Source organism: Cyanistes caeruleus, chromosome 1 (genome assembly GCF_971803275.1).
Source record: "Cyanistes caeruleus chromosome 1, bCyaCae1.hap1.1, whole genome shotgun sequence".
NCBI classification, from domain to species: Eukaryota; Metazoa; Chordata; class Aves; order Passeriformes; family Paridae; genus Cyanistes; species Cyanistes caeruleus.
The window spans coordinates 76223808-76243084 of NC_141701.1; the positions used below are offsets into that span (position 1 = coordinate 76223808).

At 43.4% G+C, this 19277-nt stretch overlaps 1 protein-coding gene across 4 annotated transcripts in view; it reads left to right on the plus strand.

The window, feature by feature from the left end:
* Window positions 1-463: 463 nt before the first annotated feature.
* BASP1 (brain abundant membrane attached signal protein 1) overlaps window positions 464-19277 on the plus strand; it is a 50849-nt gene continuing 32035 nt past the window's right edge. Inside the window, exon 1 of one of the 4 annotated variants that reach the window (XM_086898348.1) lies at window positions 464-698. Coding sequence is in view for 1 of the 4 variants with exons in the window: in XM_086898338.1 (XP_086754464.1) it covers window positions 16783-16809 (27 nt within the window). In the remaining 3 variants the exon portion in view is untranslated. Of the gene's footprint in view, window positions 699-1805; window positions 1861-2255; window positions 6700-16695; window positions 16810-19277 lie in introns of those variants that run through there. The other 3 variants (XM_086898330.1, XM_086898369.1, XM_086898338.1) reach the window with 3 other exon arrangements.

Genomic DNA, 19277 nt, shown 5'->3' on the forward strand with positions numbered 1-19277 from the left:
CTCTCCGCCGTGCAGGCGGCTTTCCCGCTCCCCGAGAGGGCTGCAGGTGTAGGCAGGCGGCCCGGCTTGCCCGCTCCGTCCGCCGCGTAGCATCCCAGCTCTGCCGGGGAAGGACCCTCCGCCCCACGGGGCACAGTCGCCCCCTCCGCGCTTCGGGTGCGGAGGGTCGCGGAGCGCCCGCACCTCGGCGTGCGGCCCCGCGCCGCGCCCGCTCTCCTCGGGCCGGGGAGGTTGGCCGCTTCCTTCCCTTTTTTTGAGGGGTGTGGGGGGGGGGGTAATGCTGCAAGGTGCGTTCGCGGACCCGCCATCCAGCCCCCCCGCCGCATCCTGCAGGGCTGATATTTAAACCTGGGGTCCGTGCGCCCCCTAAGCGCGAGCGCCGCGCAGCGCATCCCCCGCCCGCCGGCCCGGAAAATAAATAAATAAAGCGCGTGGCTTTTGAACTGCCCACAGACTGTCACAGGGAAGGGGGGAGGGAGGGAAAGAGGGAGGGGGAGAGAGTGAGAAATGCAGAGGCAGCAGCCGCGGTAGCGGCGGCAGTGCTCCAGCAGGCACTAGGCACTCCAGTCCCGGCGAGCGAGCGGGCGAGAGCCGCAGCGCTCCGAGCGAGGCGAGGGGGCTCTGGGCTACCTGGGACTCTCTTTGTGACACCCCAGCTCACAAACACACCGACAGGGACAGAGGAAAAACACATAAAGGTAAGATGCCGTGTGTCTCACTTACGCCATGTACACACACAGCAGCCCGCGAGAGCTTTGCCATTTTTACCATTTTCCCCCCTTCCGTTGTGTCTCGATGGTGGGGAGAGGAGATGTGCGTGTGAATCGGTAAGAGCAGAGAAAGCGGAGCAGCCCGGGAGGCGCCTGGCCGGGCACATTTTAGGAATATCGCTGCGAGGAACTCGATTCCTCGAGAGGGGACCACCTGGGAGCGGGATCGAGGCACACGACGGACCGAAGGCGATTCCGTGAGATTTAAATGCCCGGGAAGGCTCTCTTGGGGAAGGGTGGGGGTAGCGGTGGGTGTGGTGGGAATAATAGTGGTTTATGCCCAAATTCTTTTCGGTGCTTTTAGCCTGTTTCCAAAGGGAGTCTGCTTAGTTAATAATAGTAATTTAAGGGGGGGAAAAAAGAGGGAAAAAAAGAAAAAAAAAAAGAAAAAATAAAGAAAGGAAGATGCCCCAAGCTCCCCATGAAAGGAAGCGCTGGGAGAAGAGCACGCACGGCGCCAGGAAGATGGCAGGGCGGCTGGGCGGGGGACAGCGGTGCTGCAGGGGGATCGCGGGGGGCTCCGCGGGGTGCGGGGGCCGTCGGGGCGGCCGAGGAGCGGGGAAGCGGCGCTTGCCCATTGTGGCCGGCGACAGCGCGATTGTTCCCGGCGAGGCGGCGAGGAAGCGGCGCTGCCTCCGCGGTCACGCGTGCGCGTGGACGCGCCGGCGGGCTGGAAGCGCTGCTCCCGGCGGGGCAGCACACGCCGGGGCTCGGGGGCTCGGCTGCCCGAGCAGGGGCCACGGACCCGCCGTCAGACACGACAGGGACCGCCGCTGCCGCCCGCCGCGCTACGCCCCGATGCGCCTGTTCTATGAATATTCACCGACTGCCGCCCCCCGCTTCCCACAGGTCCCCATCCGGCTTTCCGTTTTCCCCCCACCAAAGAAAGCTACAACTCCCCTCGACCTTTTTTTTTCTTTCCCCTCCCGACTCGCCGTGTCGCCTCTCCCCCACGCACACGCGTGTCTTTCAAACGCGGCTCCCGCAGGGCGCTTTCCCCGCGCCTCAGCTGGGCGTGGCGGCTCACGCCGGGGAAAGGAAGGCGGACACACGCACACCCCCGGGACACCCCACCCTCCTGCCACGCCGGGTGGGCGCCGCGCGGGGGATGCGGGGCGGAGGGGGATGCGGAGGGGGATGCGGAGCGACGGGGGGGATGCAGAGCGGAGGGGGATGCGGACGGAGGGAGATGAGGGCGGAGGGGGTGCGGACGGAGGGAGATGAGGGCGGAGGGGGTGCGGACGGAGGGAGATGAGGGCGGAGGGGGTGCGGACGGAGGGAGATGAGGGCGGAGGGGGATGCGGGAAGCCCCCGCCGCCCTGCCCGCGCCTTTGTCTGTGGCCGACGCATGCGCGGAGGCGGCGGCGCGGAGGGGCCGGCGGCGGAACAAAGGCTCCGCTGCGCCGCGACCCCCGGGCGCTTCCCCTCACCCGCCCTCCGCCGGACCCAGCCCGGTTCATCGCGGTGACCCAGCGGCGCCCCGGCACCCTTCCTGCCCCGCGCTGCGCCTGGCTTAGCTTTGGCGTCTGGTACTGTGAGCGGAGCCGTGCCCCCACGCCCCCACGTGTCCTCCCCTCCCCGACACACAAAATTTGGCATTTAGGAAGGGGAAAAGGCCGGCCGTGCTGCCCGCCCCCTCCCCGCCCGCAGCGGGTTTCGGTCGGCGGCCGGCGAGCGCCCGGGGGTGCCCCCAGAGCTCCAACACCCGGCCCCGCTCCTCAGCGGCCTTGGGGGGCAGGGACGGGGACAGGGGGTCCCTCTGCGGCAGCGCGGGGTCGTTCGAGGGTCCCTTTGAGCAAAGAGGGCGAAGCGGGTGGCGGGACGTGCCGCAGCAGGAAGCTCCCTGGCGGGCTCCCTCTGGAGACACGCGTGCTCTGCGCGCCCGGGCTCCTGGAGCATCTCCCTCTGCCGAGGGGAAGCAATCTATCAAGAGGAAGATTGTGTGCGTGCGTGTTAGTGCGACATCTTGAGATCTCTTTTGTTCGAATTGTTGCGTCTCGATGCTGGCATTGGTGCCTGTTCCTTCTTCACAGAAGACTACTGGTGTGTTAGTCAGGCTGGAGTTAAAGCTGACAAAAGAATATTGCCAGTGGGCTGCTAAACAGGCGATGGCAGTGGATTTTATTGCTTCCCCTCGAGGGTGATGAACATTCACTAGAAAACATACATCTCAAGGCCCCTTGCATAGCAATTACTAAATATTTCCATTGTTTCCAATTAAGATCTCTTCTGAAGAGGCCATCAGAGCCATAAAATATGTCTAAATGTCCCCTCTCTGCTTGCCAGATGCTTGCCAGGCACCTCCTAATCTGGTGTCCAGGCTGCAAACACGGAGGGTTTTTTTTCCCTGTGTAGATGTTCCCCATTAAGCAGGGAGAGTCTGGAGTGGGAGTGCCATACTGAAGGAAGATACAGCATCTGCTGCTACTGCTCTCTCCAGGGGAGATACCTTGTCCCACAGAATCCTTTTGTATTCTGGGTGTTTCTGAGAATTCTGGGCAATCTTTAGGAGTGAGGGAAGAAAAAGAAGAAGCAAGGACGTGGCCAAAGGTTTTTGTACTCGCTGTCTACTCATTGTCTCACAGAACTTCATGTTGGGGAGAAGCTTTGCTTTGTGATCTCCCTTCCTAGTGAATTGTATGCAGCGGGTATTTTCTTTTTGTCTGGTTGTTTCAGTTTAGCCAGGGAGCACCAACTGATCTGTGGACAGAATAAACACAAAACGTTGGGAAATTCGTGGTGGCTCTGTCTATTCTTGTATGCTTCATGTATGAAGTAGCTGATTGTGTAATACAGGGAAATTGTATGTAGCTGCCAGAATGCAATCATGCATGGCTTTTTTCTGTTGATTTGAACCTTTGAGTATATCATATCCAGTTAAAATCAACATTTAAAGGGTAAAAACAGTAAAATCACTGTTCAAGTTGTTGCCTGAAGAAATGATCAGGTGAAATTTTTTTCTCTCTCCCCCACCCTCTTCCATACATCTTTGCATTTGAAATGCAACACCCTCTGAAGCAACATGGTGATACAAGGTTGATTTATTTCAGAAAGTGGAATACCTTTGGCGCATACCCTTACCCTAAGACTACAGAGTATGCAACCTTCATAATTTCTGGAACCATGTCTAGAGCTGTCTCCAGTCCTTAAGTATTTGTGTTTTGATCTTTCAAAATCAAGCCTGTGGAATAAATTGTATTTTCCAAGTGAAGCTTCTTCTGTTTGTGCTGTGTTCCACTGGTAGCTTTGCCCCATGCAGTGAACCATGAAGTCCTTCAGCAGAACCTCCTGTGTACATGATGGCTTCCATCTGAACAATGGTAAATCCTTCCCTTGTGCCAGCACCTACCCATGGCCTAGTGGCACACACTGAGCATGGTAGGGAAAAAAACCAGCTTGTTGCAGGGTAGAAACAGGCCTTCCCATGAAATCTTGGGAGAGTTCTGTGTGGTTACATTGTCAGACACTCAGCTACCATTGAGCTAGTAATTATTTGGAAATCTGCCATCGAAAGCTGATCATCTTGCACTAATCTTGAAAACAAAAATTTTAGAGCTTTTTTTTCCTATTTCTTTTTATTTTATTGATTTTTGTCCCATCTGTATGAAGAGTACTCTGCAATTTTTTTATACACATTTGTTCACAAATCCCAGGTCTTGATTTAGGTGTGTAGGTGTAAGTGTAGTGTCCATGGGTGCAAAAGTGTAGTGTCCATGGGTGCAATGTAAATTAAATGGGTAAAATCTAGTTCTTCAAGTAAGAAAACTAGATAATCTTCACATATATAATGAAGAGTATAATAATCAACCAATATTCAAGGCCTTACCTTCATTCATACAAGGGTAGTAAAGGCAGGCCATTTACTACCCTTATAGGTGTGCTACAGAAGTATGAAGATTGATTTATAATGAAATAAAGATACTTAGGAATAACTTGAGTTGCTGCTTCTGTGTCAATCAGGAATGAAAAGAATGAGGTAACCACCAGAGAAATCAAAGAAATTCCTGAAAGCATTATAGACTTGATAATAGAAACCATATGCAGCATAATGGCGGTTTCATGCATTAGTAGGAAATGCTTTCAAGATTAAAAAAATATGCAGGGGGAAGAAGGGGGGAAACCTTGTGCAGAATGGAAAGGACTTTAAAGTCTTCCCTCCAATATCTTGTATGTCACAGTTCTCTTCCCTAAAAATGATGCCACATAAGCTTCTTACTTCAAGATGGAGAAATGAGATTAATATAAAAATGTATCTCTTGGTTATTCAGTATGAAAATTAATACGTTTAAAATAGAAATAGACTGATAGCAATGTGATTCCTCAAACATGAAAATTCCTGACTTGCCAGAATCTGAAAATAAATCCTTTGACTTTCTTATGCACACCAATAAATGTAAAGAGATACTGATTTGTAACACATGTGGAATGGTCAGGTTTTGCCTGGAAGCAAGATGTGTAGTAATTCCATCTTAAGTATGGTTAATGGAATTTAACTCTGAGGAAACAGTTTTATTAATAAAAACCTTCTGTCTTAGGATATAAGTCAAAGACTGATCTCTTTTGATGTATTTGGTATGGTCTTCTGCAGAGTAGGAATGAAGTAGTCTGTATAGTTGCCTGACTTGTTTGGTATATACTGCCAAGAACCCAACCAGTGTGATAGCATTGGGAAAGACACATGCTTTTTAGTCACATGTTGCATAGTTTAGATTCTAGCCCGGTAAGTGGTGCCACATATGATTATGATCTGCTGATCCAGGGATTTGTTTTTAACCTTTAGGAATTTGAACATCTTTTCAAAAAAATGTATTTTGTGTACACTGCCTTAGCAGTTGTTCAGAGCAGCATGAGCTGGTACTTCATGTAAACCATGGGAATGACGGCAGGATCTTCCTTTTGATTAGAGACTTACTGTCCTTACAAAGGACACAACACTGAATGTATAATAAGACTGAGCCTTAGCTACCAATCTTGATGGATGATGTCATGATGGTGATTGTAATACTATTGGTGCCTTGGCATGAAGAGGATATGAATGCACTGTTGAAGGGTAACATTTTCCTTTGGGCAAAAGCCTAGCAGCTATTATGACAAAGTTTCCCAAGGATTAATTTTAATGACAGAAATCTATGCCATCATGACTTTGCTTGACAAATAGAAACTAGTTCTGTATGAGTAGTGAAGTCAGGGGGCTGCTGGCTATCTCCTGTTTTAATAGTCTTTAAATACTCAATGGGATGCAGAACATAACCCCTGCAGAAGGAGGAGAGAGAGCCTGGTTATAGTTTTTGAACTTATTTTCTAATATTACTGTTTTTCTTGTGTGGTTGGTTGGTGATGGAGGGGCTCATATTCAAAATTACCTCTTGATGTGATTAACTATTTTAGGATGACGTAGAGGGTCACATAGCAGGATCCTGTAGATGTGCATCTGCTAGACAAATTCAAGATGATTGCTGAACTATGGAGAAGAAATGAAGCAAAGTTAGACAAAACAAAGAATGGCTCAACAATGATAGAACTGATGCAAGTTTCTCTCATCTTACTATCTTAGAAAAACACATGCCAAACGTGCACGAATCAGGATGTAGAAAACAGTGAAAACCCAATAACAAACATAGTCAACAGGGAAGAGTTACACCATGAGAAATGCTTTGGTATGTGCTTGTCTGAGATAGACGGGAGCCAGAGAATTGCTACATCAGCTTCCTGTAATCATCCTTCCTCAAGGCAGTGAAGCGTGTCGTTAGCGGAGAACGAAAACAAAAACAAAAACAAAAACAGGATAGAGGACGTATAAAATTAAAGAGCCTAAAGAGGACAGGGTGAAACTTGTCACCACTGGATGAGGTGTTCAGATTCTTTTCTGCGTTTTCCTTCAGCACACAGTTTCCAGTAACGCAAAGTTGCTGTGTTTTGGCCAGTGCTGGTAAGTGCATCATTGACTTTTGCTGCTAATTGTGCATATCTGGTGGGAGGAGGCAAATTCAGTGAGATCTGAGGTGGTGTAAACAGTTCTTATGGGTTTCTTGCTGTCATCAGAAAAACTGAAGCAAATGGGGAAGATGTACTAGCTGCTCTAACCAATGTTTCCTAACTAGATGTGCTGAGAGAGTGGGGATCATTTTCCTCCAGCAGTATCACTCAGCCCTGCATGTAAATCCTGCACCAGTGAATGTACAGTCCACACTGGGAATAGCTGGTGTCACTGAAGAGAGGGTGAAAGATGTGTTTTGCCTGTTGGTTTTCTTTTCAGATCTACAGGCCTTACAAAGCAAGGGAGACCAAAGTTATCCAGAGGGAAAAGTTAAAAATCAGGCCTGATTTTCCAAGCTCTTCCATTCCACACTTTGCTTTAGATGTAGGAGAGCACTGTTGGTTTGTAACTTTTTTCACTCAGAGCTTTCACTAGGAGCATGTGAGGCTTCTGTAGGGTACCTGAGTGCTCAGAATAGCCCCTGAGTCTGTAATTCAAATGCTTAAATTAGCAGAATGAAGCAAATGTGTAAATGTGGAAACCCTTTCCTTGTTTGCAGTCCACACATGCTCTGTGTAAGTCCAGCAATCATAGCTAAGAGCTTTCTGATAGCTCTAGAATGCTGCACGTAGGATGCGAGAGTTCAAGGAGAGTGACAAGCTGTCCTTGAAGATATCTTTTTTTCTGAAGGATCTGGTATTACTCACAGGACAGAATTTTAGTAAGAGGAATTTATCTATTCTCTGCTTCTGTATGCTGTTCCCTTTTCTCATTTCCTACCCTTGGAGATCTTCATCTGGAAAAAAAAAAAAAATCCTTCAGTGAAGAGGTACCAGCAGAAACTTTTTAAGCTGCTTGTAGCCATCTGATGTTCCACTCGTATTGCGCATTTCAATGATTTATTCAGTTCTAGTTTCCCTAGTGATATCTAGAGGAACATTCAGCTTCCTGCATAGGGTCCCATCCTTTCCATTCAGTTGCCTTGAACGGATTCATTACCTTAATGAATAATACTTTTAGAGCCAAGCTAAGTAAGAGCTGCCATGTGCACTGAAATATAATGGTTCACCGGAGTGCACTCTTTTCCTGTTCTTGTAATAGTGAGTAGAAGCCTCAACAGAGCTGAAGAAAACGAATATTACATTATTTTTTTTAATAAGCACTAGAATGATTATTAGGTCACTGAAAGTTCAGCTGTCATCCTCTTCTGTGGATGAGTCAGTGACTGACAGATTCATGAAGAAATTATTGGTGCTACTAGCAATAGGAATGTGGCACTCCTTCTGGTGTCTCATTTCCCGACTGAACAGCACGCTGTACTGACAATCCCCTAGGCCACAGTGTCTTGGAAGTGGCCTTCAGTGCTGAGGTACCTTCTGTTGCTAAGGGTTCAAACTGGACTGCAAATCACCTACAGGTGTTTTTGCTAACATCTCTTGGAACATCACTGTTACCAAGACATTATGGAGAAGAGCAAACATATCAGTTAATGGATGACAAATGCTTGAAGCAGGATAAATATTGTATCTTTAAATACTTGCCATGTGTGTTCTGAGTTGGAGCTGAAATGTGGAGTATGGTGTTGAGGGAAATGAGCTGGTGTTGCATGCTCTCCCACAGCCATTGACCCTGTGAGAAACATCTGAGTGCCTCACCATCTGAAACACAGGGATGATAGAGAAATTCTGCACTGACAGATTTGTGGTTCAGGAAAAAATTTCTGTCCAGGAGTTTTCTGTGGAACAATGACAGTAAATTTACAGGCTGAGAATAGAAATATTTATCTCAGAAGCTTTTATTTACTTTCTACTTAAAATATAAGTTAATTTCTCCTGACTGAAGAAGCTATTTTAAATGCTTCTTGATAGAAACTTTACTCTAACCTGTTGGGATATACCATATTTTTAATGCCCATATTTGTAAATGTATTCCATTAAAAAAAAAAAATGTGTTGTCTTCAGTAATTTTTTATCTAGCTTTGGCTCTGTGCCCTTCCTTGTAATGTTACTGTAGCTCACTTATCTGCATTTAAATTAATACTGTTAATACTATGGTGGGTATGTAGCCATTTCCCTTGCTTATCCTTTCTAGAAGTCCGTATTTTCAGCCATGAACTAACTCAGCCTATTTCAGGGAACACTTTGATAATCACAGAGTAATATGCTGTGTGTGCATTAGGAGCCAAACAGAACATAGGAAGATCCATGTCATCAGCTTAATTGTGTGCTGTCATTCATATGTAATGAGTGGAGGTATGATTCCAGAACCACATCTTGTAAAACTTTAATTTTAACTTCTGCAACTCATGCTACTAGGCCCCAATGGTTTGCATGCATATGGCTCCCAAATCTAGATGTTCATGAAAGTGAGATCATATCAACATGAGAACTTGGTCTCAAACAAAGTTTCATGCAAATACTGTAACAATATGGAAAACTTGGAGCTCTGCCAGCTGAAAGCATTCAACAGTTTTAAACTTCTTACCAGTTGAAGAAATATTAATGTGATTTCCTCTGCTGGCTGAAAGGGGAACAAATTTTTCCTTTTTACACATAGTTTTAGTTTAAACAAAAGTGGCTCTTGACTAAATGAAAAAAAAAAAAAAAAATCCACCAGCAAACCCAACCCTTCTGTGGCAGCTTGAATTGTCAGTCTTATTTTCAAAAAGAACTAGATTTGTTTGATTCCTGTAGAAAATGAAATTGCTGCAAGCTCATAATTAGACTGCATTAGTGAGTTGAAAAACCTTTCAGAACACAGTTTTGGGGGAAACATTTGCTATTACCAAAGACAAAGCTTGTCTGTCAAGCTGTGGCTGTGCTGGGTTGCATATTGCATAAACGCCGATAGCTGCCACAGTCATACTGTCCTGGGCTTCTTTTATGGAGAACCATTCTTTGGATCCACTTCTAATTGCTCTAGATTTTAATTGTGTCTAAATAAAGCATGGCATCTATAAATGATGGAGATGACAACGTGATTGCTGTGGACATTGCATATGATGCCATCAAGGTGAGGACAGTGTTCAGGCCGAGTGAGGTCATGATGACAGATGTATGTGTCTTTTATTCTGAAGGACAAGTTTGTAGCAACAGGGTGAAGACACAAAATAGCCTTTGGTCTCTGTGGAGGGTCCCCAAGTAGGGGGCCAGGGAATTGAAGCATATTGATTTAGATCATCTGCTGTACATTGTGCTCTCAAAAAACCCTTCAAAGGACATTGTTTTCATTAGAATTACAGCTAGTCATCTCAGTTAATTGACTCCACACACAGAAAAAATTTAGTGTTGATAGAGCCAAAATAATAGATAAGTTTTATTCACAGCCTGATGTCTGCCCACAAGCCCATTTGATACTAATGCTTGTTGCAAGTATGCAGAATTTTTGTGCATTGTATGAAAAAACAGAGCCTTCCCTCATCCTGAACTTCCTTTTCAAAACCCTTGGAATTTGACTGTGGTTCTGCTACCTGGTCCTCAGCATTTTAAGTTTTTTTTTCTAAGTTTCTAGTTCCTGGCTTGAACCTCTGGCCTGTCTCACCCTGCTGTCTTTAGAAATGTCAACTCTAAGCAGCCTTAGGGATTCCACCTGGGAAGGAGCTCCTCTGACCTTCTTAAAGAAAAGAAATAAAACCAGACTGTCCAAGGGAGCCTTCTGGGCTGTCCTGCAAAAACAGCAGCTTTGGTGAGACTACATCCGTGGTAGGAAGTGTCAGTCATTGGCTTCTGCACTGGTGATGTTCATTGACTCCCTGCTCTGGAAAGAAGACCAAAGGCGTGACTTAATTATTACAAATGCCCTGTTTTATCTTAATTAATCTAGCCATATGATCCTGGTCCCCTGATCTAATTAGCTAGGGAGATAGTTAAATATAACTTCATGTATCTAGGTGCATTTAGCTATTTGTGGTTAAATCTGCTCATGGTTCCTAAGAGACTGTATTTCAAAGCTACAGAGTCACAGCCAGGAATACCTTCATATAAAATAAAAAATGCAGAGAGTTCATCTTAACTAACAAGGTGGAATATTTTTTAATATTAGCAATACTCACAGCTTACAATCACATTAAAGTCTTTCATGGAAACAAGGAGTCATCTTTCTTTGTTCTGTCACTAAGGACTAGCAAGTAACTGAGATGTACACAAGAAACGGAATTTCCACTGTTCATGTAGGTAACTTTGGACTACATGAGGAAAATAGTTTCTCTTTGCTCTGTAACAGATGACAGATGACCAGTAAACTGAGTTAAAATTATTTAAATAATTTTTAATTAATAAATCATAGTAAAAATTCCTTGTCTGTGGAATTATTTCTAATGAAGACAGTATGTGGTCGTTGTTGGGTATATGTGGTCAAAATTACCATTAAAAAGATTTTGTTGATGAGAAGGGAAAACAAGGATAATAGAGGTCCATTCTTTAGTTGTGTTAAATGTTTAGAACCGGAATAGAATAAATTGCCTTTTAACTATCCTAAAATGGACATTGAACAATTTCCTTTTTTATATCGTGCTTTGAACATTTAAAGATATTAACGTGCATGGGTCATATGCCACATAAAAGAGAGCTACTGTTCAAGTGGATGCACATATAAATGGTAAGAGTTATCAAACAGGACCTATGAAAGGGAGAAATGAACACATTGGTTTTGTGCAGTGTAAAGAAGCAAATGACTGCTTTTAGACTAGGTAAGAAATAACCATTGAGAGATTATTTAAATATGACTCATTCTGCCTTGGGGCAAGGAGAGGAAATATCTTGACTTCTCTTGAGGTATCTTTCAGTCTTGTGGTTTGTGTGATCATGAACATGGGGAACCTTTGGAGTGAGCTAGTCCTGGAGTGCAGAGAAATTAGTTCAGTCGAAACAAAACCCTTCTAAGTGTACTGATTTATGGTCAGTGTGTCTGAGCTCTGTTAATATTGAGATCCAAAGATGAACCCTCTGCTAAGATGCTTTATGGGCATGGTATATATTAGAAATAAATACACAAATAAGGCTTTTCTAGAGCTGGCAAAATGCTATTTAGTTTATTGATGCTGAACAGCATAGGTTGTTAAACAGAGATTTCTCATAGCACTTTTACAGAATTCTTTAAATGGGCTGTAAGTTTGAGGCTATTCTTCACATGGGGGCTGATGTGCAAGAAGGGGAGTAAAGCTTACAGAAATGATTGATGCTTTTCGGTTCCTAAGTTTTATTTCAAGACAGTGATAAGTAGTCATGTGTGAATATTTGAAAATTTTACTCTTCAAGCCCAGTGTGAAATTTTGTGACTGCAATCTGAGGACAGTTGCATACTTCTGATTGATATGACACTAGGATGTCTTTTGTTACTTAATCTATAGGCTGCAGAAATGTTTTCTGGGTTGTTCCGCAGATGAGTGGAGAAGGCTATTCACATGTTTTCAACACGTGATGACTGAAATTTAATGGTTTAATAAAAATAGCTTGAAAAGTGATAAAATTTCTAAATAAATTCTTGGTATATTCATAAATGCTTTTGAATAAACGTAATATTTAGCTCAACAAATATCTTTGTGCAATTTATCTTTTGTGTGCACATGGGCAGCTGCCATTGAAGTTTCTGGTTCAATACCAGGAACTATCTGTGCTACTTTGGACTGTGTGTATGCAATCAATCAATAAATCAATCATTTTCCTACCTGAGGGCAACCTAAGAGGTATTTAGTTTCCATGTGTGCTTACTGGAAATAGCGTGCTCTCAAGAAGCACTTGCAGATTTTGCCTGCGTTTTTCTGTTTAATGTACCAGATTCTTGGCTAGTTGCCATGTCTTGGTATTATTAGAGATAGGGGAATGCTCACCTTCGTTTAGCTGCGAATTGTTAGATTATTTATTTAATGTATGGATGTCAAGTCATGCACAGCAGTGTGTTAACATTTTTGAAGTTCCAAGATGGAGGCATGTTTAGGAGCGGATCTAGAGTGGTGGGCTTGATTCTGGCTTTATTCATGTTGATCAGTGAGTATCTGATTCGAAAGTAATTGAGTTGCACTAATAAAGTCAGAGCTGTGAGCCACTAGAATTTCACTGTAATTTGGATGGCTGAGTGGGCAGCACTGATTGGGATTGATGTTCATATATATATATGTATAAAACACTTGCTTGTATTTGCAATTATAACACAAAAGAATTTACCAGAACATTAAATCCCGGTGTTCTGTCATCTGTCTGCCTTTCTGCCTGTCTTTGTCCTTGTTTTCTTTGAGAAACCAGTGGTAGTTAATTTGAATAGTATCAATGTTGAAGGCAAGTTTTCTACTGCCTGAAGAGGAAGAAGCATTTTCTTTTTAATCTATGCAAGGTAAGTGTGTGCAGCAGTAGAGTTTTCATGTTGAGAAGATAGGTCAGAAAACAGTATGCCTTAGATTAGAATTATTTTGGTTGGAAACAAAATCCCTGGCACTAGGTTTTATTAATAAGCTCATATAAACTGACACAAAGCACTGCAAAATGGAATGGGTTTTTTTTCCAGCTCATGGGCCTGTGCATGAGAAAGAGCACACCTAGTAATTATGGCAGTGAGGAAAAGGAGCGTGCCCTAGACAAACCGGGTTCCACAAGTGTGTACTACTATGCAGTAGCATGTGCTGTGGTAGGTAGGGAGCGTGTAGTAGTCTATACACAGGCAGTGCCCTCTTCTCTGCAGGACATCTCTGCGTGGGAGCTACTGAATGAGGGCTGTGGGTTAGAGTGATTGGATTTCACTGCTTGTCCTGGGTTTGAGTCAGCATCCTGCATCAGAGCTGCTCTCAGCTGTGTTTTGGTGGTGAATCTGGTTTTGTTAAAACTGTTCACAAGTAATCCAACCAAGCCCATTTCATCAGCTGCCTTATGGAGCTCTGCAGGGCAGGCAACAGGTAAGCAAGGTGAAGGACTGAAAATGACATATTGGAACTTCATTTACAAGTTGATAAATCCTAGAAAACAGTTTTTGTCTTCAGGTATTATGTGCATGCTGATGCTTAAACTCAGAGCTGGTCTGATTTGTCATAGAGACACAGGTATCAGTCAGATATGGTTGACACAATTAGTCACTTTTACAGAAATCTTTTCCACTAAACAGACAGGCCAAGAAAAATAAATACGAATTTTAAAATCAATACTCAAGTTTGTATTTCAGGAGTAGAGGATATTTTTGAGACTATTATCTGCAACATCCTCTGCTATGAAGACAAGCTGAGAAAATTGGGGATGTTCAGGCTGGAGAAGAGAAGGCTACAGGGAGACCTTAGAGCAGCCTTTCTGTACCTGAAGTGGCCTATAAGAATGAAGGAGAGGGGCTTTTACAAGGACATGTAGGGATAGGACAAGGGGGAATGGCTTTAGAAGGGTAGATTTAGATTAGATATTAGGAAGAAATTCCTTGCTGTGAGGGAGGTGAGATGCTGGAACAGGTTGCCCAGAGAAGGTGTGGGTGCCCCAGCCTTGGTCTAGTTGAAGTTGTCCTTGCCCACGGCAGGGGATTTGGAACTAGATCATCTTTAAGGTCTCTTCTGACTCAAACCATTTTGTGATAGCAAAAACATTTCCATTTTCTACTGTAAGGTAACTAGCCACTTAATAAAGAGTACAATTAAGAATTTCTAGGTTTAAGACCTAATGACACAAAGCCTATGGACTAATTAGCGTTCATTAAAGAAAGACATCTATAACATGGACAGTCAGGATGCAAACCCTTGCTCTTGCTGACTTCAGCTGGATATTAGTCTTGTCTCCTATGAAACACATTCAGCAGACTATTATCGTGTTTTGGTTGGGTCAGGCTCAGCCTCTACTGATAGAGCTGTCTACTCTGTGCTATTCAAAGTACCAACTAGCAAGAGAATGTCTGGTCTGAGCCCTCACTGAGGTGTTGAAGGCTCAGGTTCAAGTCTAAAATCATCAGGGGAGAATTGAAACATGCTGTTTCACAGAAAAAGTGACCCTCTCTAAGCAAAAGGCAGCTAAATTTTCACCTGTTCAGCTGTGAAAGCTTATATAAAAATGCCATGAATACCAACCTTTTGGGGGACTGTAACAGGTTTTTACCATGCAGTTCTAGTATAAAGAAAATGTCTTTGTTTGAATTCATAATTAAATATGTACTCCTTATGCTGCTTCACAGTGTTTTATTTGTAGGAGTTACTGGGAAGATGTTCAAGTCCCCAGCTGCCAATTAAATGCCTAGAATGAATCTTACCCACAGGGCTGGTCCCATTACTTTACATTAAAGACAAAATCATAGGGTGAAAATTTAAAATTTACATTACAATTACATTACAGTGTCTGAGAACAAATCCCATCTATGGTGTTAGATACTTCCACCCCAAGGGTGCAAGTATGACAGCTGACCTGAACCAGCAGCTCCATGGGGTGGGCTGGCTTCCTGCTCTCCCCTGTTTGTTCTGTTTTTCTTCTGGCTGGACTCCTTTCCTCACAGCTTGGTGAACTGAATCACCTCACACAAGGCTCAGCTAAGAGCCAGACCAGCTGCAAGGGAAGAGAAGCTGGCAGTGGCTGTCTCACTTGACAGCAAACTATTTCATTTGGCTTAGCTGTATCACTTAAATACACCTTCATTCCAAGATTGTAAGGATTTTAATGTTATTCAGCTAAGCATGCTTTTCATTTAAACCCACATTTGTAAGATGATTCATCTTATGACTAGAACACGGAAACATCAAATTATGAAATTTAAAAAATAATTGTGCTTTAAACCCAATTGTGAAGTCTTCCAATAAAATGCATTTGTTTTAAAATTTAGTAAGGGAATTACTTCAGTCACAAAGGGCTAAATATGGCCAGAGACCACTGTATGTCTTGCAAGGGAGTTCCAGTGTAAGAAATCAGAACTGAGTTAGACTGTGACTTTTAATGACTTTCTGTGTCTCTTGCATCCATTATTTTGTGTAAATGAAGACTGACTCAAATCTTGAGTCTTTTGGTCTTTTAAAGTAGTTTCCTGGTAAAGCAAGCAATAATCCTTATGTTTGATCATGCACTCTTTTTATTTACATCTGAGTGAGGTTTGGTGTATAAAACTGGTATGGTGAGTAAATGGATGCCTCTGACACTTTGGTGTCTTGGCCAGGAGGCAGGCCGTTCAAGGAATATTGTGATCCTGGCATTGCAACTGAAGCAATAATTTAGTGAGCAGAAGGCTCATTAAATTATTATTTTATGTTGCCTTTAGATTTGAATGATTAAAAATAGTGAGTAGGTTGTTATTATAAAACTGTTATGTTGAACTGGAAACTTGCGCTCATACTTTCAAGTTTCTTAGTGTTTGCTTAAAGCTGGTTGGAGGGAGTTTGGGGGGATTTCCATCAGTTTTAATCAAGAGGCCTATATTTTAATTACTAATACATATTTATGATCTCTTCAAAGGAGTTGTGGGTTTTTTGTTTCGGTTGTTTAGAGTCACATGGAGTTTGCTTCAAAAGTTAAAGGGTATTTTAGCTTGATGTTTCATCTATAATTCTTGATTCCCACTACAAAACAGGTTGTTCAGACTATAGGCTGTGCTACTTGATAGAGTTGGTTCAGTAAAGCAGCAATCAAAACATGTTGCACATAACAAATTGCTACACCACTGCTGGTTTAAGAAATCCTTTTTATCGTAAACAGGAACTTAGTATATTCTCTGAAATGTCTTATCCTGTGGAAAGCTGTTCAGCATAATTTATGATTTCTCACTTAGTGTATTTATGAAACAGCTGTAAATCTGCACTTCGTTTTGTACAGGGGTTTTGTTTTTATGTCTACTGTGTCAGCCATTTGGCTGCAGGAATACAGTACCACTTGCTCAGGGGAGGGAAAGTTAGCACTGTTAGCCAAAAATGAGACAGTTTGTCAGGACGGTAAGGTAAGTGTGCTATTCTTGTGTAAAGCTGTGTTTTATGAGGTGAGCCCCGCAATCATATTGTCTTTTCATGCAGTAACTCACTGGACACTTCCTGCCTACTGAAACTCCTGGAGAAGTCTTTTCTACCATGTCCTGAGGCAATGCAGTAAAAAGAAAGGCCTATTGATGGGATTTTTGAGAAACCAACTGCAAGTAAATGCATTTCCTGATTTTATCTGGAAGTGGAGAATAGTTGGACAAGCCTCATCCATTAGATCTACAGCTTTCTGCTTGTTTATATTGCAGGCAGAAAAATGGGAGCCATCATGCATTTGGTTGCTTTAGAAGTGCAGGAGCTGGGTGTGTTCACAGCAGTACTATAGCCACATTCATGAGGAAGCTCTATGGGAGCTAATTTTAACCTTCTGAGAATTTTAACCACCTCCTGTAGAATTTCGCATGGATTTTGCCCCACTGCTTCCATTAACAGTATGTTATTCTTCTCTATGCCCTGTAGTTCTGCCTTCCAACTGCATGTTTCAGTACCAGTTTCAGTACTGCTTTGCCTGGAGAAAGTGTACTTGTTCCATTCTTTTCAGTTGAATTAAATTGAATAAAAGTAACATATAAAAAATTGTCGGTAAGCATATCAGTTTTATCTTTCATTGTAAAACTTGCACACACAGCTTTTCAGAAATGCTTGTAAAGTCTAATGGACCCTCTTCAGTCTTAAAAAACTGAGTAATTACCAATTGGCAACATGAGAGGGGACAGTAATGACGGAGATTCTGCTGCCTTACATTTGCACATTTCTACATATGAATGGCACTACAGAGATTGTAGTGTATCTTTCTTTCAGCACAGATAGTCAGCATGAGTGCAGGTTAAAGCACACCAGTGTTCCCTCTGTTAAAGGGAGTAGGACACTAACCCCTGTTTTCTAGAGGTTTTGCTTCTGTAAAGCAAGCTCATATTGAGTAAAAGAATGAAGCTTCTATAAACTGTGATGCAACTTAAACCACAAGTGTATGGCTAGCATATCATCCCTGATGTAAATACTAAGAGCAGTCAAGGAGAACAGACTGAAGAAAAAAAGCAGTTTCTGATTTGAAGTTGTGTTCTCACAAAGCTTTCTGACCTGACCACCCCTGAGCGATGCCACGTGGCTTCCTGGTGGGGAAGCTTTCCAGCATGAGGGGTGTGAGGAGCGGTGCCTGAGAGCTTACCCAGTGGTTCTCCTGGGAAAGCTGCATAACTGTGCTGCTGCATCAAAACCTGCTTCCTTCTCCTTCTGCTCATGCATTTCTTTGCACATCTACACTGTTGGTGCTGCTGGGATGACTCTGTGATGCACCAGTGGTTTTGAGTCTGCTCAAAGTACATGCTAGAGCTGCATGGCAGCACAGGGCTTAGCAATCTGCAGGAACCATGCAAGCAGCACCACAAAAACACAAAAAGCTAGCCCATGCTGTGCTTTGGGTAGCCACATGACCACCACCACCTGGCGTAGCTGGTGTTAAAGGCAGGCAGTGTGCCTTGGCGCTGCAGGTGGTCTTGTGCGAGCCTGTGCCTGATGAGGCTTTGGAGCACTCCAGCTCCTTACCTGCATTAGCATGTCTAATTGAAATGCTGTCTGTTAAAAAGACTCCAGCAGGTATAAAAGCTGTTGCCTCTGAGAGGAAGAAAGGTGAGTTTTTGAGAAGAACTTCTTGAGACAAGGAAGAAGCTGTACGAATTTTGATCTGAGACTCAAGTGCTAATAATACTTAATCACTGCAAAAATCCAATCTGAATATTAACAGCTCCCTCTGCTCTTTTGCGAGGACAAACATTTCTTTCTAAATCTCAACAAAGCAAGCTTTTAATGTGGGTCAAATGGAAATCCTGTTTATTAAAAAGCTGCTAAAGACAACTAGATTTTTAATTTCAATGGAAGAGTCTTCTCTGTGACCCTTAAAGGCATGCCAGTGGACTCTTCCAGCACATGCCTCAGTAAACAACAAATGAATCACTGAGGTGCTCTAACAAGGATTGATGTGTCCACCCAATTAGAGAGATATAAAGAGCTCTCCCTTGAAATTCTGGGTTCATTTGTGTTGCTCTGCTATTTCCACAGTCTAGCACTGAAGCATTGCTTCAGGGGTATTGTTGGCCTCAACAACTGGCTTGTGTGCGTTGTCCTAGCTAACAAGTACAATTTTTGTACAGATATTTCTCCTATGAAGTACTCCAGCAGAGAAATAAAAAAAATAATGCTGAATGTCAAAGACAAATCCCTCACTAATATCTGTTTAAGCTAAAAGCAAGATCTTCTCCAAATTTAGCACTGCTATGAGTGTGATTGATGAGACTTGTTAATCACAAGTTTTCAGGGGCTTGCAATTTCTTAACTTGACATGGGTGATCTTCTTTTTTGCCTAAAATATGTGCAGTTTTTGGAGGTGAGAAGGTGCAGTGCATGTTGCATGTGAGTAATGCAACTGGTCAGATGAAGCAATGGATGGAAAATTCATTAAGTATTCTGAGGCCGTTTCCTCTTTCTCTTGGAACAATGTTTCTATTTTCCATTTCAACTGTACATGTAACTTGTACTGCTTCAGTGATAATTTCCTCACATCATCTTAAAAGAAAAATAAAAATGAAAACATCTTTTCACTCTACAGAGAATTTCTATTTCAGAC